An 18,831-nucleotide genomic window follows, 5' to 3' on the forward strand; every position below is an offset into this window, starting at 1 on the left:
TTGATAGCAATGGAGGAACACACCCTCTTCCTCCTGACACACTTGTCCCTGAAAGCTGCATGAATTGTTAAGCTGTGGTAAAAGTCAGCCAGACTATATGTTGTAAAATATCTTAAGGTTGAAAAATCATCCATTATATCTGCCTGTGTTTTTTATTCTAAAAACTACATAGCATTGAAAGTGAGGGAGTCAATACTCTTTAACCTTTATAATTTAAATTTATTGATATTTGTTTCTTAATAAAGTATCAAACACGATTGAGTTTAAAGTGAACAGTGTCAAGGATAGCCCGTGAATAATACAGAATCAAATTAATCTTGGTAAATAGCATTGCACCATGTCCCAATATCCCTAATAACACAATAATATCAAAGATAAGCATTTATATTCTCTGTTTTTAAATTAAATCAAAAAAACATATGCCCACTTCAGACATGCTTGGTAAACAAAGGCAACTCAGCAGCAATCATTTTGGCTAGATAGAAAGCTTTGCATTAGAAGACTTTTCCTGAGTCAAGATGTACATTGTAATTAATGTATGGATTTCATATGGAATTCCCATATCTAATAGTATTTTTTTTTTTTTACCACATCACATCAGAGACTAGATAACTCCAAGTATGTTGTAAACATTTCTAGAATCTTGCATATTTAGAGTTGTACACTGGAGTGTAACCAGAATCTGTGGAGGAGGCAGGCAGCATTGGCAAGCCTGATATTGGATCTTTCTTACAGCGATCAAGAGCTTGTTTGTAGTTGATTTTCTCCTTTGTGATTGGGTCTACAATATCCTTGATATAGGTTGTCTCGGCCTGCAGCTCCCTCATCATTGTGCTGTCGATCATTTTGGACCCAATAGCATCAAAGATGCTTACTCTGCGGCCAGTGTTGGGATCGACCAGCCCTCCAGTCAGGTGCTGTGCCTCCATGTAGTGAATGGCAGTGTCCTTCGGCATCCAGCCTTTCTGAACAGCCTCTCCCACAGACAAACACTCTTTGGTCATGGGGTCTTCAACACCAGCGAAAGCCTTTTGGGCATTGAGTAGCCTCTGGAGTTGACTGTCCTCAATGAGGCCTCTGCTTGCTGCCTTGTGAACTGTGTATCTCTCCTTGTTTTTGATGTCAATGATGCCACCTGTTGCTGCCTGAGCCTCCAGAAGCCTTTGGCCGGTGGTGGGGTCAATCAGTTTACGCAGGATGGCACTGCGTATTGTAAAGCAGGTGTCAGTGTTTCTATCCATTACTCCAGCAACTGGGTAGATTTCTTTTGTAGAGGAGAGGTCTGGGGGAGCTGATTTGACTGTTGTGGTGGACTTTGGGATGACTGAATTAAACTGGAGTTGCTTTTTATTGTCACCCGCGACCAGCAAGGCAAACTCTGAAATTGGCATCTTGCCCTGTTTGTACTGCTGTAGATCATACTCTGTCAGCCTGCCCTCCCTCAGGGCATCTTTGATGGAGTACTGCTTGCCACTCTTGCGATCCTGCAATACAGACGTCTCCCCTTCGGGTCCCAGAGAAGTAATCTCTTCCCAGTCGCACTCCAGCTCCTGCAGATGAATGTACTGTTGACGATCAATCAGGCCCTGCAGGTAGGCATCATAAGGAGACATGTCTTTGCCTGTATCTGGATCCAAAATGGTGATTTTTGTGGAGACATTGGTCTCTTTGGTCCTTGTCTCTGTCTGCTCCTCTCTCTGCAGATTCATTAGAAGCTCTCGGATGTCGCTGTCTCGAAGGTGGATCTTGTCTTTTTCGTCCAGGATTTCCCTCTCCAGGCGCTGTACATCAGACTCCATCTTAAGGCTCCTCTGCCTGCTCATCTGTGTTCTCTCACTCATTAGTCGGCTCTGCTGCTGGAAAGACAGGCTGATGTCATGTCTCTTGGCTTCAAGTGTCCTGAGCTCCCGAGTGAGGTTGTCCTTCTCTCTCAGTAGGGCATCTCTGTTCAAAATGAGGGTGGTCTCCTCTCTTGAACTGCTGGACTTGCTGCTAGTCAGAAGCTTGATTTTATCGTTGACACGTCTGATTTCATCCTCCAGGTCCTGTCTGTCAAATTTATGCTGAGACACCTGTTCCCTCAGGCGATCCCTCTCATTTTCGACAGCCTGGTCTTTCTCAACACGGACAACCTCTTTGTACACCGTCTTCTCACCAGACTTCTCCTTTTGCAAGATCTCAAGCTTTAGAGTGATGTTCCGGATGTCTCTCTGGAGACGCAGGATATCGCTGGTTTCCTTGTCCATATCTGACCGAAGACCATTTGTCATCCTCTCCAGTTTTGGATCTCTCTCAACCTTCAGCACCTCCTCAACAACAATGCTTTCCTCAACAGGAGGTGGAGCGTTTTCCAGCTGTGTAATGCGCAGTCGGATCTCTCTGAGTTCAGACTCAGCCTGAATCCTCTTTTGGCGCTCATCACTCTCTCTGATGATTCTCTCTTTGTCTTCCACTTTAGTTCTTAGCTGCTGCAGCTCTAGCTCTAGCTGACGTCGGGTCATCACTTCTTCATCCAGGCTCCTGCTGAGCCGCTCATGCTCGACTACCTGCCTTGGGTCCCTCTGTACACGCAAAACCTCCTGCACAACCACCTTCTCCTCAGGTTTCTGTCTCTCCAACAGGATGTATTTGTTTTGCAGGTCAAACACCATTTCTTCAATGGTGCGCCGCAGCTGTGCCTCATCCCGCACATCTCTTCTCAAGCGGTCAGCTTCTTTCTCCAACAGCGGATCTGGTTCATACTTGATGACTTCTCTAGTGACAAGTTTGGTCTCTATCTTGGACTTCTCAGCCTTCCATTCATCCCTGTCTTTCCTGAGTAGTCTCACCTGGTCTTGGAGGGAGTTGTAAGTGGTGTGTAAATGATTCATCTGATCATTTAGCCTCTGAATCTCTCTCTCATTTTCAGGGCTCCTCTCCTCCTTAACCACCTCTTGGAGAACTTCCTTAAGCTCTACCTTGGGCTTCTGAGAACGAAGAATGTTCAGTTCAGATGTAACCTGAGTGATCTCCCTCTCTAGATCAGAGCGCTGCTTGTTGGAGTCTTGTATGTCTTTCCTGAGCCGCATTATCTCCACCTCTGTGTTTGGGTCTATCCGGTAAATCTCATTGACGATTTCCTTCACCTCAACTTTTGGCTTCCAGTCTTGAACTTCTCTGTAACGGCTGTGAAGCTCCATCACCTCTTTGGACAAAGAGTTGTTTTCAATCCTCTCTTCCTCCAGGTTTGTTCTAATCTTCTTAGATTCGCTGATGAGGTCAGGGTCTTGTTCAATCTTTTTCACTTCCTTAGTGATGATCTTTGGCTGGATATTAGGAATCAGTCTCTCCATTGCATTGATCTGACTCCTTGTCTGGAAAATTTCATCATTGAGGAGCTTGATTTTATTGTTCTCATCAGAGATTTCCTGTTTCGAATGTTCGCACCGCTCTCAACATCTCTGGGTCCTGTTCTACTTTCACCACCTCCTTCTTAACCACCCTTTCTTTGATTGTTGGTCGCTTCTGCTGGAGAATTGAGACCTCTGTCTTCATCTGAATGTGCTCCCCATCTCGAACTCGAATTTCATCTCTCATCCTTGCTATTTCATCTCTCAGCTTACTGGCCTCTATGTCCAGCTGAGGGTCTTTCTCAAACTCTGTCACCTCTCGGGTCACCAGTTTGGGTGGAGTGTTTTTGAGGGTGTCTTCCAGGTTTGTGATTTTCTTGTTACATGCCTCAACGTCAGAATGGGTGGTGCTACGCCTCAGACTCTCTTCATGCAGTTTGCTTTGCAGATCAGCCAAATCACTTTCCAGTTTTGGGTCACGGTAGTATTGTAGTACTTCTTTTTCCTCAATGCGCTCCACTCCTCTGCGACTCTTCAGTGACATCATCCTGTCTTTGAAGGTTCTCAGGTCTGTCTCAGCATGAGCTGTCCTTTCCTTTTCTTCCTGCAGCTCTTTTAACAGACTGTCAATCTCAAAAGCACTCTTTTGCTGGCTTTCAAGCTGCACTTGTTGCTGTGCCACCAATTGAACCTTCTCCTCATTCTGCAACAGAAAAAAGTAACAAAAGTGATTTTTTGTGACATTGTTTTAGTTGTAGTTTTAAACTGAACACATTTTTGTACTGGGGCACATGAGAAATTAAAAAACATGAAACATCAAATCAAGAGGTTTTATTCATTCCCTGTTCTCTTACTTGTAAAATGAGATTCTTAGCCAAGCCCATCTGCTTTTGACGTTGGGTGTTTTCAGCTGTTGCTTTAGCATAAAGGTTTGACAGATCCTTTTCCTATAATGAAAAAGAGTTATAGCAAATCATCAGCCACTTGTACCAACCAAACATATTAAGTACTTAAATAATGATAAAAAATTAGTTTAAATGTTACCTCTTTCTGAACAGCATCAGCAAGTGTGGCCATTTTAGGTTTCTTTAAAACTGTGGTGCCAGCATCCTCAAGAGTACTGTTGTATTTACCAACGTTGGTATCATACTCCTGCACAAATGCAAAGAATTAGGTTAGGCTCATTCATTCAACTTTTCAAGTGCACTTACATTGCACTTATTTGAGGACTATTTTTTCTTTTTTTTCTCTGATGGTAACATGAGGATTTTTTTATTTTCCTTTTCAAGTGCCTTAAACACTGTTCTCTCATTTATGTAACACATTTATAGCATTGTATTGTGATCCATTTGATTCTTACATTGAGTAGATTCTGCAGGTCTGTAGACAGGTCAGTCACTCTGTCCATGTCATCTCCCTTCCTCTTAAGGTCCTCCATCACTCTCTGCAGTGATATGTTTAACAAGTTTATTACTGAGTAAATGATAACTATTAATAATTATATTATTTTACTACAACAGCAGATAAAATACCATCCTTTACTCTCCACATTACACTTGTATGGGTCAGGAGACAGTCTTACCTCTTGGGAGCTGTGCTTAGCAGCAATCTGTGATGCATCATCATTGTAGTTTATCTGGTTTGTTGGTAGGTTATTCAGGAAGGAGTTGAGGGATTTGCATGTGCCCTGGAACTCCTGGTTCTTGGTTGCAGTTTCTTGTAAGAGGTTTTCTCTGAAAAGATTCAATCAAGATGATATACTTTTAAATCTGATACGTAAAAACTCTGCAACACAATACTTTTAAATTTAATGTCTAGTGTTAGTTCAGGTTTTGTTTTTATCTTGTTCCTTCTTTATTTTTTGTCACTAAAATAAAGCAAAGATTAGACAAAAAGACCAACTGCATGTTTAGCAAAAATATGTACATAATGTTGTTGTTTTTTTTTAAAACTTATTTCCTTTCCTTTCATCTTGTAACCCCTCAATTTATCTTGTGACTCTTTGAACCCCAATTTAACTAATTGCTTTCATTAATTAATACCTGTGTGTGAGCGAAACCTACTGTAGTCTGATATTCTAAGTAAACTAATGTTAGCAGACTGATTTGTCTGCAGTCTGATACTCACCTCTCCTTCAGCTGGTTGGCAACATTTGCATAACGGGTCTGCAGCTTCTTGACTTCTGTTCTCTGGCGCCCAATGTCAGGGCAGTACTCCTGGTAGCCCTGCTGCAGAGAGCTGCACAGTTGCTCCGTGGTCTCCAGATCCTGACTCAGTTTCTTCATGTCATCCTGAGCTGCTGCCACAGCCTTACGCTGGTACTGAATACAACAAAGGAGACATTGTAATTTGAAATATAGTATGTCAACTCCAAGTTTAATTCAGTAAGTACTTTTTATGTGGCAGAGGTAAGGAAAGGAATGTGGGGGTGAAGATTTCCTCACCTGGATGTCATCAGTGCGGGCTTGAATTGCATTTGGCGCATCAGGGATTGGACCATCTTCACTTAGCTTCCTCTCAAATCCAGAGACAAGACCATCCACCTTCTTGATCTGATTCTCCAGGTTAAGAGATGCATTTGCTCTGAAAACATGAATGTATTGATTATTTAGATCACAAGCAAAATCTGACAAAGATAGCGCTACACCTGTAAAAATATGAGAGGTGTTAATGCTTTTTTGCCTTGAGGAAAATGTTTTAAATTATTTTTGAGGAAAATAATTTAAAACAGGTATTTTGTGTGGCAACAAAACACTTCACCAATGCCAATACACATATGCAATTTCCCAAACAAAACATCTGCTTACTTCTTGGTATAGAGATCCGCGAGTCCAGCGATGCTATCATGCTTGTTGTTGGCAGCGCTCAGTTTGAGTGGCAGTGCAGAGGAGGTACCGCTGGGATCTTTGGACAGCAGAGGCTGCAGATCGGCCTGCGCTGCCAGCTTCTGCTGCTCCAGAGCCTTCAGGGCACTGGCAGCTTTCTGTAAGAAACAAATACAGATACTCATTAATACTGGGGTTTTATCAGATCATCCAGGGTTCCTCTTTGATTCATCTGTAGTGTCACACCTCTGGAAAAACTTTATCATTCCTGGCAACCTGTTCAATGTATCCACTACAACCAATACTAACAAGAACAACCAGCTGAAATGAATTGTCTGCTAAAACTGGCACTGTTGATTTGAGTTTATTTTCATTCCTCTCACCTCCTGCTCACGCAGCCTTTTGGCCAGATCTCCAGCTGGGTCAGTGCGGCTGAGCGGGGCTCGCAGACGGCTCAGCATGCTCTCCTCAGCGCTGGCCAGGTCATTGTCCAGCTGGTCCAGCTGCTGAGCCAGGGCTGTTACTTTGGGGTCCAGTGGGGCAGAAGACACCGGGGCTGAATGAAGGAACAGGGACAATGATTCATTGACTGATCTGACTTTGGCAACTGTTGGTGAATAATTATTGTGGTATATAAAAGTAATGACTCCATATAATTGGGATATTTTAAAGATTTCATTAATAGAGAATGACCTGATTGTTGGGACCTGGAGACATCTGCTTTGTGATTCTTCAGGGACGCTGCCAGAGCAGCTCTTCTCTTCTTGATGTCTTCCAGTTCATTGCCCAAACTGATGAATTAAGGAGAGAGAGAGGCAGGGACAGAGGTAGAATCAGGAGCAATATTACTGACATGTTTTTCCAATATTTGTTGTAGTTGCCTAATTACTTACTTACTATTACAGCCTTGCATTACTTACAGGTCCACTTTGTCAATGGCCTCTGGGTCAGGTGGTGGGATTTGGAAGCAAACTCCTGGGAAGGTTTTGGTTGCCCCATCAGTGGATATAATACCCCAGTTCTCATCTGAGTTTGATTTCAGGGTGAACTTCTCCCCTCTTGACAGAGAATCCTACACAATAAAAACAAATAAAACATGTGCCCAAAAGTTTAGAAATGAAACAATTGAATTGAAGGATCTCAGCTGTAGAATTTGACAGTCTCTGCCTTTAATTGGTTCACTGAATGTCTAACAAAAAAAAAAAAAAAAAAAAAAAAAAAAAAATTAAGCTCCACCTTATCTGTCTCCCAGTCACACAGGGACTCCACTGTGATGGATCTGCTGGGAGTGTTGCGTCGCAGCTTCAGAGGAGCAATGTTGGTGCTGCGTCTCCTCAGGTCGGCCAGCAGCTGTTCACAATTCTGCACAGCCTTCTCCTCCCCCTGGCAGGAAACAGTCAGGAAAGAAAAAAACACCTTAGTAACCTATTCTCTATATTATGTTCAGCTCTTCTTACTAATCCCCTCCTCTCCTCTTCCTACCTCGAGCTGCAGCAGTGTCTCCGAGTTGCTCTTCTTGCTGATGGACTTGGGGTCCAAGCTGTTGTTGAGTTTGGTCAGTGTCTCTGACAGCTGCTCAGTGTCCATTTGATACTGGAAAATGGCACAATAACATTTGTATAAAGCCTGAATGTGTAAACCTACAGAAACAAACATGCTCGTGCCCCCACACATATGGTCACAAAATGTGATGTATTCTGTTCCATATTTACCTTTTTGTATTCCTCCACGTTGTCCAGGTGTGTCTCTTGACAAATGCAGAGATTGAGGAATTTCTGCCACTCATTTCGCACAGCATCTCTCTGAGCCTGGAAATATTATGTTATGAAAATGTCATATGACGAAAATTTGAAGTTAGTTACAGATTTAGAGATTTAGCCTCTGGGGAATGATGTGTACCTGTATTGTGGCACTGGCAGGGTGCTTCAGTTCAATGAGTCTGTCTCCTTCATCCTGGAGTTTGTTCACCTCGCTCTCGTGGGACAGCAGACTGTTGTTCTTGAAATTCTGATTTAAATAATATCAGTGGGATTATTTACTCTGTATTTTTCAGCATCCCAGCACAGAACAAACATATCAGATCATTCACCATCTCATTATTTAGATGCATGTGTTGCCAAGAATGTTATCTTTCACTGCTCTGACTTAACAAGTCGTCAGTCCTGACCTCGTACTGCCTGCGGACGTCAGGTGGGTCCACCATGCGGTCGCTCCAGTCTTGCCTCTTGATCTTATCCTGTTCCTCTGCCAGGAAACCCAGTTCCTTGTTGCTGCCCTGCATGTATTCATACAGGCTGTTCAGGTAGTGGCGACGCCACTTGGAGTTGTCCTGGGAAAAAGGCAAAGAACAGTGAGTGAAACTTGACGAGGTCTGAAAGTGCAAACATTCAAAGTCAAAATGAGAGCATTTGGCTTCCTTAGGCTTTTGTATTTCTTGTTACATAAGGACTGCCAAAATAATGGAATATCAGTTTGGAAAGAGAGGGAGATAATCTACAAAAGTTGTGTAAATCTTTCCATTTACATCTAACCCAAATAGGTCCATACTATTACATGATACCTGTCAAATACATTCAAAGTAAAAACAAATTTGTTATTATGTGTGAACAGCTCAACTCACCAGCAGATTGTTGTATTGTTTCTTCAGGGCTGTGTAGTTCTCCTAAAAGATGAAATAACAAACTGTCTTACAGGCTGCTAGAAACAGTTTTTCATTGAGAACAAAATGAGCAGTGAAGGCAAACAGAACATTAACATCAGCTGCTGAGGTCATTGAGGACACATTATGTGATGTAAATGCGTTTTCATGTAAACACGTTTGTTCACCTTGCTGCCGGCAGAGCTGACGCAGAGCTGCGAGTTGTAGGCCTCGATCTCTTTGTGCACAATGTTGTGAGAAGCAATCTGCTTCTCCAGCTCTGCCATGGTGGGGCCGTACTCCTCCGCATTCACCTGTTTCTGTATGCCACACACACACACACACACACACACACACACACACACACACAAAGGAACATTATTAATGGAATGCAAATAACCACCAAGGGGCAAGTCTGACAGGATGAGGCGTTCTGTAATTAGTTGTGCTGTTAACTTGTACAGCTTTGGTTAATGTTTTTATTACAGGGTACTGAGAGCCTGTAAAGCACAGCTGATTGATTGACAAATATACACAGAATGTTTGTAGGGAAGCCACAGGTATGTACTGCAAGTACATACCAAGGCTGGTGTTTTTCTATCATGTTTTCATATCTTAATTCTTTTAAACCTCCCTACCATGTTTCTCTCAGCCCAAAGGTCATTTGTTCCTGATGATGTAAATCTTTAGAATTATGTGCTACCATTTTGAAAAAAGTCTCTAACACAGCAGGGCACTGTGGCTTTTAACAAATGTTACTAAAACACCAGTAAATAGTGCAGCTGTTGGAGACTATTTTCAGTGGAGGATTAATACACATCTGGTACCTGTATGAGTATTTATGAGAATAGATAACTCATACTTTGGATACACATACAATACTTGTTTATTCTGTTGACACTGTGTTAACAATCAGAAAAATATAGAAAATTGTTTCAAAGAATAACATCAATGAATATACAAAGTGATTTAAGCAGACTGCCCCAACTGTTCAGACTGTGTTATTATACTTACTTGTTTCTGGTTGAAAATAGGCCCCCAGTCAATTCTGGGCATCAGCGACACATCGTCAATCTGTTCGTAGATGTCTCGGTAGAAGGAGCAGTCCTTCAACCAGCGCTCATGGAGGTGGATGACGCTGGAGTCGCCAGAGAAACAAAGAGACTCACATGAATAATTAATGAAAAAATATTATTTAATCCTGCTTTTTATAATCGTAGTTATTTTATAATAGAGTTTATTGTAGATCCAGTCAGTGACATGACTAGCCCTGCCCTGTTTGTTCAGATTAACAGACAAAGAATATGTAATAAGACGCATTATGGAATAGAACAGTTGCTGGGATACATAACATTGTCTTATTTATTTATTTTGTGTTGACCACTTTGATCTGCGATAGAGGCCTATTATGTGGGAAATCACAATCAGCTGAAGCTGTTCTCAATATTCAAAAGATCAGGAATTTAACCCAGTTTAATTTTAGCCTTTCTCGTATTAAACCACTCTGTATGCTGCCACAGCTTTGTTTTGTTATACCCTTAGTATAGTTAGTGTAGTCTCATAAAAAGTTCTGAGGAGGCTCCACACTTCTCAGCATGGGGCAGCTATACTGTAATTCTTCTGTGTTATATTTACTGAGTAGCAACTCACTCGCTCTCAATCTCTCTGGCTTGCGGGTGTTTCAGCTTCTTGGCTTTGTCGACGTCCAGGAAGAGGTCCTTCAGCAGCTCCTCAGCCTCGCCCAGTTTGTCTGAGATCTCATTTTGATGCTTGAAGGGCAGCTCTTTCTTGTCATTTTCAAAATCCTGGCGGAAGTAGACAACAGATGGGGTGAATTTTTATTCAGGGTAGAAGGGGAGAGTGAAAGAGGTATTATTAGCACATCTGTGTGTGTTTGCCATTTCAAATGGCTTCGTGTGTCCTCACCACAGCCAGCAGCTCTTCCGCCCGGAGGATGTCTTTCTCCACCTGGTCGGCATTCTTTTGCATCTGGGCGATCAACAAGGCCAAGCCGCTGGCTTGGGTCCTACAAAGATGATGGAGAAGGGGTCAGAAAAGGTCACAGATTGAACCACAAGCACTGATCAGATGTTGTATAATCAAAAATCAATTCAGTCCTCCCCTCTCATATTTTATAATCCCTCTCTAAATGACAGAAAGTTATCTTGATCATGATTGAAATGCAAAAAAACTGCCTCCTAAACTTAAATGAACTTCAGGATGACTCACAAGACAACACACAAACTTTGATTTTGAAAATATAAACTTAGAAGCACCCAATGACACCACATTTTCAGAATATCTCGATTCCTCAATTTTGTGTATTTTTTGTTGAAAAAATACCAAAAGAGGATTTTTAATTACTCAGTCTCAAACCATGAAAGATACATTTTTATGAGCAGAAGAAAATAAAACCTGTGTAGATTTCTGGACAAACTTCACATAAACAGCTTTGTATATGAACTAAAAGGCCCAAACATAAGTTTACTAGTTGACTAGTTTAAGGACAATACACATTTTAAGATGGTCTTGATTAAAAATGATGACTGATGCCTGTTTATCAAGATCAACTGGACAAATCACCGTCAGGGCCACTGGGATGGCGTAGGGTCAATGTGAGGTTATATTGTTTCACCATCTGAGCCACACCCGAAGCGTTCTTAAAATGCTAAAAATTCCAGTGTGACTGTCACTCCCTCTGTCACTGCTGGCGTTGCTCTCTGTCGATGACACTTGGCTTTTGCCTGAGAAAAGGTAAAGCGATGCCTCAGACAGACAAAAGGAGGAGGAGATTCCACTGTCTGGCACTGTGAGGTGAACTACACCCATAAAACTGAATAAAAGACTCCATGGAGTCAAAAAAAAATAAAAAATAAAATAAAAAAAATAAAAATCAAAAGATTTAAAGTATTTGGACATGGGTGAAAATAACAGGACGATGATCTGAGTTTCAATAAATAATGAGTTAGTGATCAATTTTCAGATTAAAAGGTGTGAGCAGAGGACTATAAGGAAGCTTAGCAGACTTTTTATTGATGTAAAAACTGTGTTAAGGTTGGTCAATACACACACAGCAGAACTATTTTCTGTCTTCTCTCTTATGGTAAATTAAGTTTCCTTCAACAGCTTCAACACATTTAAGGAGAAACCTACCTTAAACATTTAAGGAGGAGCTGAATTTCTCACTAAATTTATTGAATTTTCAGAAGTCCAATTTCTTGTGTCCAAATGTTAATGTGGTGATACACACACACACACACACACACACACACACACACACACACACACATATATATATATATATATATATATAGGGAGAGAGAGAGAGAGAAATGTTTCCACATGACTGCTTACACATTAATTCACTTACAAGTTGCTCTTAAACACCAGGGGAAACAAATCTCAAGTCTCTTTACTGACATATAATAAATCATTCAAAATGTGGCATGATGTTTTACATGTTCTTCCCCCTGGGAGTTTACACTGCAGGGCAATAACGCTGCTGAAAAAAAAAAACTAAGAATGTCAGCAAACCATTCACCACCTCACAGGTTATTCGACCCACATACCAAAGCCACCTCAGAGCACAAAGTCATGTCTCCCTGGGGAGGAAACAAGCAAATGTCACATAACATAGATTTACAGCAACCTAAATGCACATTTCACACAGCTCTTTAGTGATGGAGCAACAGAGGAATATGGAGACATGTCGCTCCTGCACTGACTCACTGAGGTGTGAGCTGATCTGGTTCTGCAGCCGCTCTGACAATGGCCTCCCTATTCCTGCTCACTCAGCAGGAGAGGCAGGTATGTGCTGCACACACAGTGCACATAGTACATGTGAGCATTAGCTTAATCCTGTGTGTAAGACCATGGTCAGATATAAAGAAAAACTGCAAAAATGTAGTCATTATTTGTTCTCTGATACAGTCTTGAGTGAGTTGTTGGAGGTGAGGAGACATTGCTCTCTCTGCAGGCATAAAAAAAGACAAGGACCCATCGTAAGAGTCCACAGAGTGTGGATTAGTGAAAACAATATGATGTGAAACACTATGATAGTATGATGCTTTTACCTCCTGTCCTCTTTTTGACTTTGTCTTTTCCTTGCGTGTTCTCTGTATAAAAGGATCAGTCGTTTGCTCATAAAATTCTGTTTCTTTTTTTCATAAAATTTCCTTATGGCAGGCATTGAATACACTGTCTCTATCAAAGCTGGTGGCCTGCGTAAACATCGAGGACAATGATGAAAGTGAGACCAGGACTTTTTTTGTTCTTTTGATTGGGACACGTGGTTGATTTTGTGGATTTCATTACATCTTACTATTACATCTGCTGGATGTGAAGGAGGTCACTGAGGATACGAATGACGAAGTAACAGAGGTCAGTCTGCCTCCCCCTATCTTGTCAAGTGAAACTGTTGTTCCCTTAACGGTGAAGGAGCTGAATGACAGGTCACACCTACACATCCCTGTGATCGCGTGGGTGAGTGGTCACATGTGTTTAGTAGTGTGCGCTTCCTCTGATTTGGGGTTGTAGAGTTGTAAACAGCACTATTGTGGAGGAAGTGTACTGTATGCTCCTCACTGAATATAGGAGAGCCTTGTTTGGTTAAACTCTTTAAGAATGACTTCTGCTTTTTTGGTGTGTGTCAGCTTTTGTGTTTGAGCTAAATGGCAAAGTTCTGTGGAAAAGTATGCTCTCTGATCAAAATAGAATTAACAATATAAAATAAATGGTTTAAGAATGAGTATTTTGTTTGTTTGCAGCAAAGCCAAACAGCGAGCCGCTATGGCTGATTTGACCTGAAAGCGGGATAACTGGATATCCCACATAATTCAGAAGGGCTTGCCATCATTTTTTTTAGTTAGTGAGTTGCAAGATCACAGATCACACTCCCTGATATGGTTTTACATTTCCTCCTAGCTCACAGTTTGGATTATGAAATTCAATTATGTTGAATTCTGACAAGTGGGAGGAAGCTGACCTTGAACGTAGCAGTGTCATTATTAAATCAGTGTGTCACCAGTGACCTGAGCTGTGATGTAACTGGACGGATCACACCAGCAGAACAAGATGGCTGCCTAGGGGATCCTCAGACATCAGTGCTTATGTTCATCACGTCATTTGTACCAGCATCCACATGCTCTCTCACACACACACACACACACACACACACACACACACACACACACACACACACACACACACACACACACGTCATTTCGCAATTATATTTCCTATCCTGAGCCATTCACCTGGAAAGTGACATTAGGTGGGTCTTTAAAGTCAAATACTGCAGGTGTCAAACCAACAGAAAATAAAAATTGATTCATTCATGAGTCAACTGATGGAAAATTACTTGGTAACAATTTTGATAATCAATTTATCCTTCATCCAGAAAAAATGTTAAATATGGTTCCAGTTTATGAAATTAGCTGTTTTTCTCTGGTCTATATAATTTTAAATAAATTTAAGTTGAATATCTATTGGTGGACAAAACAAGAAAATTAAAATCATCACCTTAGGCTTTGGAAAAATAATGTGGATTTGCTGACTAAAGGATTAATCTCTTATTTGAAAAATGAATCAAAAGAGTAATTGATATCGACAATAATCATTAGTCACAGCCCCATTCAACACTGTCTTGATTGATGTAACAGGTGATGGAAATCTATCAACGGCCAACTGACCTGAGTGACATGTCCTGTGTCACACCATAAAGTACAGTTTGGAACCAACGCCCACATGATAGAAAGAAACCAGCTGAGCCCAGCCCTTATCACACCTCAGCAGACACACTACATGTCCAGGGCAGGGGCAAGGTGAAACCACAGGCTGGTCACCACCTGCCTGTCAAACCACATCAGTGTCCAAAAGGGGACAAAACTATTACCCAGCTGAACTGAAAGCCATCATGTCATTGAAATCACCTCAGCGCAAGTTTGCGTCAGAAAGGTTAGGGTCGTCATCACCCCTCTTCACCTTCTGTAAGATCAGAGTTATCTGGCTCTGGAGATTTCTTTTCACATTTAGTTAATTTAAGCTGCTCACACTGAACGAACTGTTGGCTTCTCGTTCTCTTCATTGTTCATTTTACATATTACACAGCGTTTTTTAAACTTTTACATTTTTGGTCTTTTTAATCTGGATGCAAGCAGCCCTCTGGTTCCACCTGCCAAATTTAAGTCTTATTTTGAAAAATCACTTCACTGTCAAATGTGTGTTGGTATTTAAAACAGCACTGATGGCACACACACTAAAGTCTGAATGAATACCAGCTGCCTGATCGTCTTCTAACACTTAAATCAACACACACAGTCTTTAGAGGATAGTGTTTTTTTTTTCTCATTGTCACCAACAAAAGTCTAAAACTAGGTTTAGTTTTGGGGAAAACTGACCCATGAAGTCACAGTTTTGGGGGTTTCAGTGCTTGAGAAGCAGGCTGAAAAGACCTGGTGATATTTTCATCTTGTGTGACTTTCACATCTAGCCATAAACACATTTTCACTGGTTTCACCTGTTGTTCTAAAGCACACTGTCCCACCTCCTATTTACAAAGTAAATCTGACCTCAGGCTCTGTTAACAGTCTGGCAAACACCTCCAAAGGCTTTTGCCATCCCAGAGGATTAACCCTGACATAACTCAGCACTTGAAATCAGTGGAGGATAACAACAGCAAACTTGCACTGAAAACTTCAGCCCAGCTACAATGCACGGACAGAAAGAGGACAACGGCACGCACAGGAAACATGACACAGTGCTCGGCTCAGGGAGAACAGGAGGAGGGGGAACATGACCGAGATACAGTGTCACTTCACACACACACACACACACACACACACACACACACACACATTTAACATACATCCATACATGCATTCAAGTCCCCTAGGAAAAAACTCACTTGTTGATCTTGCCCGAGACCTTGAGCGTACTGTCCTTGGTACTTTCCTTTTTCTTAAACATCCTGGTGGTCTTTCGGGGGGGAACTCAAGCAGAGATCCCACAGAAATCTCTCTTTCTTTCTCTCTTAGTCCTTCTTCGTCTCTGTCTTCCTCTCCCTGTGGCTCCCACTCTGTCTCTCCTCTCCCTTTGGGTCCTCTAAAACACACTCAAACATACACACACTCACGTCAGCACAGTGTTTAGCACTTGCGGCTCCTCCCAAACAGGTTAACAGGTGTGTCACCGCCCAGACATCCACCTTGCAGAGGAAGACCGGACCGACCTGTTCCACACACTCTCCCTTCTTTTCGCCTTTGGTCCTGCCCTTCTTTTTCATCGGGGCCCTGACACACTCTCGAATCCCTTGGATTATCATGGATGCATAATACATGGGGCTGGAGAGAAGCTGAATTCCTGCAGAGAATAGTGAGACAAAACACTTATTTGCACAAATGGCATTCACAAGTGAACAAAACACCACTGGATGCAGTTGGGATTCAATATGGTGCCCCCTTCTCTCTCTCTGTCTCTGTCTCTGTCTTTGTTTCCTGTCATCTTTCCACTGTCACAAATAAAGGCATAAAATATAAAAAGAAATGTTTTGCAGAACTACACAATGTAAATCACACACTGAAGGTCCATTATGAGAAGCTTAATTTCAATATTTAGGGGACAGCATGAAAACCATTTTTTACTTAAAACAAGAGGTCAGTAACACATTGTATTTCTGAAATTAACAGGTGTTTTCGTGTGATTTTTCATCCCCTAAACACAGCTGGGCAAAAAGCAAAACAAAACAAAACAACCACAAATTTGCTGCGATGGACTGGCAATCTGTCCAGGATGTACCCCACCTCTCGCCCAGTGTCAGCTGGGCTAGGCACCCCAGGTGTTAATAACAGCGCTTTCACCCTGCCCTGCTCACACCTATCTTCACCCTGATGCTGACCCTCAGCCAGGGCCCAGATAAACCCAAAGCTAGACACACACACACACACACACACACACACACACACACAGTGTGTACAGTCAACAATGGAAAACAGTCTGACAACCTACAGCCAGTATGGAAGTACATAATACCTTCATATAGAAGCACATGTCATAATGTCAATGATTAAACATGATTCCATACATTGCAAAGTCCCATGTAGCATCTACAGGCATTTGAATCATTCAGGATCAGGGCGTCTCTCTGCAGTATATCAACAATAGGGAATCATGGCGAGGAATGCAGCGGGGCAGCTTTCTTTGCAGCAGAGTGGGGAACAGTACAGAGAGCACACATTTTTGATGTGTCCAGTCTCGACGTACAGTATCTTTGTTGATTCATCTCCCAAATACAACACATTTACGTTAAGCAAAAGCTGTGCTGATGTATAGAACCAATTGTCCTTCTCATGATTAAATATTTTGAGCAAGAGGAATAAACAGTAAATCTCAATGATAAAATGGTTTGGTTTTAAATAACTAAATAAATGACAACATGGTTCAAATCCTTGTTGCTGATGTCAAATGTCCAAATGTCTAGTCTACAGCCATGCTAGTGGCTCTGTGCGGTAAGCTCAGTGGTACTTTAGGCTAAATGCAGTGACAATGCTAACACGCTAATGTTTACCATGTCTTCAATCTTAGTTTAGCACATTAGATTGTTAACATTAGCTACTTAGCAGTAAAGTACAGTTGACGTTGAGGGGAAACTCAGTAGTTTCTCAGGTGTTTGGTCATACACTGAAGTATTGAACAACTGAAAATTTTGACCAGATGATACTGGCAGATGAAAAATCAGAGGATCAACAAAGTTATTACAGTTGATCCTCTGGGGATCATGATTATCTGTACAAAATTTAATGGAAATCCATCCAATAACTGCAGTTATTTCAGCCTGGACCACAATGGTGGATCAACAGACCTACGTTATCATCCTTCGAGGCACGTCTCTATCATGGCTAAAAAAGATGAACTGAAATAATAAATGTCCCAAAATTGAGAAAAGGGGAAACATTACACACAAGAACATCACATGTGACAAACACTACCATTGTAACAACTGTAAAAATAGATGTCAGGCCCGTCTCTGGTCCTTCAGGGTGTTTTAAGGTCAGAGATGTTGCTGATTTATAAGGATCAGACTCTTCCTCAAGTTCATTTTCATAGTTTGGATGGCAACATAATCATGGCAATAAATTATCTGCATGGCACCAAATCCCTAACTGTTGAGCTGAGAGGAACCAACAGAGGTAGAAACACAGTCAGGTGTGTCAGTCTTTTTCACTTAACTACACACAGAAAACAAACAGAGCATGGTTGTCTGGTTTACAAAGTAAATCTCAAGTCTCAAAAAGCTTTGATGCCTTCACTGTCCCTTGGACTTTTTTGTTTCAACAATCTAACAAGGATATCCGAGTGTCAACGATACACAACTTTTTCTTATCTGTGAAATTATTTACTTCCATGTTTTTCATCTTGTCTCACAACAGCAAAATGATGAGACAAGGTGAGAGTCCACTGATTCAAAGAAATATAAAGACACTGAGCAGACTGGAAGCAATAATGTATTTTATCTCTGGTTTCCTCCTGCAGATAAGCACTAATCTCTGTAGTCCATTCTAGCAGAGCATATTTCTGTGTTTCTGGAGTGACAAAGGTATGTGTGCAGAGGAGAGTGATGAAAGGCAGCAGATAAGGAATCACGTAGAGATGCTGTGTGTGTGTGTGTGTGTGTTGGTGTAGGCATTTGAGTAAATACCTTTAATTAAATACACTTTATCAAATTGTGAATCTGATGTTAACATGCAGAAAAAAGCACTATGCATGTCAGGCTGTGTTTGGGTAACAAACACACCTTTGTAATTATTCATACTGTATGAGTTGCATATACACAACATGATCCTAAACACACTCACACCCTGCTAAGGCATCCCACACGCTCCTAGTAACACACCCACACCCGAAACAGTGGTGCAGGTGTCACACACCTCTTCACTTCACAGAAATTCACCCTTTACTCCACCGCAGTTCTGGACATCTCTGAAATAACTAGGACCACAGGTAAAACTAATGTCAGTGACTTCAAAGAAGAATCTCAAGAAAA

At 41.6% G+C, this 18,831-nt stretch overlaps 1 protein-coding gene across 1 annotated transcript; it reads right to left on the minus strand.

Annotated features, from left to right (window-relative positions):
* Window positions 1-198: 198 nt before the first annotated feature.
* evpla (envoplakin a) lies at window positions 199-15,919 on the minus strand. The gene is given in 23 exon segments (XM_018665041.2): window positions 199-3,410; window positions 3,412-4,032; window positions 4,184-4,276; window positions 4,374-4,481; window positions 4,690-4,773; window positions 4,912-5,062; window positions 5,457-5,650; window positions 5,774-5,912; window positions 6,137-6,312; window positions 6,538-6,710; window positions 6,848-6,945; window positions 7,075-7,226; window positions 7,391-7,537; window positions 7,637-7,747; window positions 7,867-7,962; window positions 8,054-8,161; window positions 8,322-8,483; window positions 8,775-8,816; window positions 8,981-9,112; window positions 9,807-9,930; window positions 10,443-10,597; window positions 10,719-10,818; window positions 15,697-15,919. Coding segments are annotated over 23 exon segments (6,003 nt in total). The 5' UTR covers window positions 15,759-15,919; the 3' UTR covers window positions 199-635.
* Window positions 15,920-18,831: the final 2,912 nt, after the last annotated feature.

This window comes from Lates calcarifer, linkage group LG5 (genome assembly GCF_001640805.2).
Source record: "Lates calcarifer isolate ASB-BC8 linkage group LG5, TLL_Latcal_v3, whole genome shotgun sequence".
Taxonomy (NCBI): Eukaryota; Metazoa; Chordata; class Actinopteri; family Centropomidae; genus Lates; species Lates calcarifer.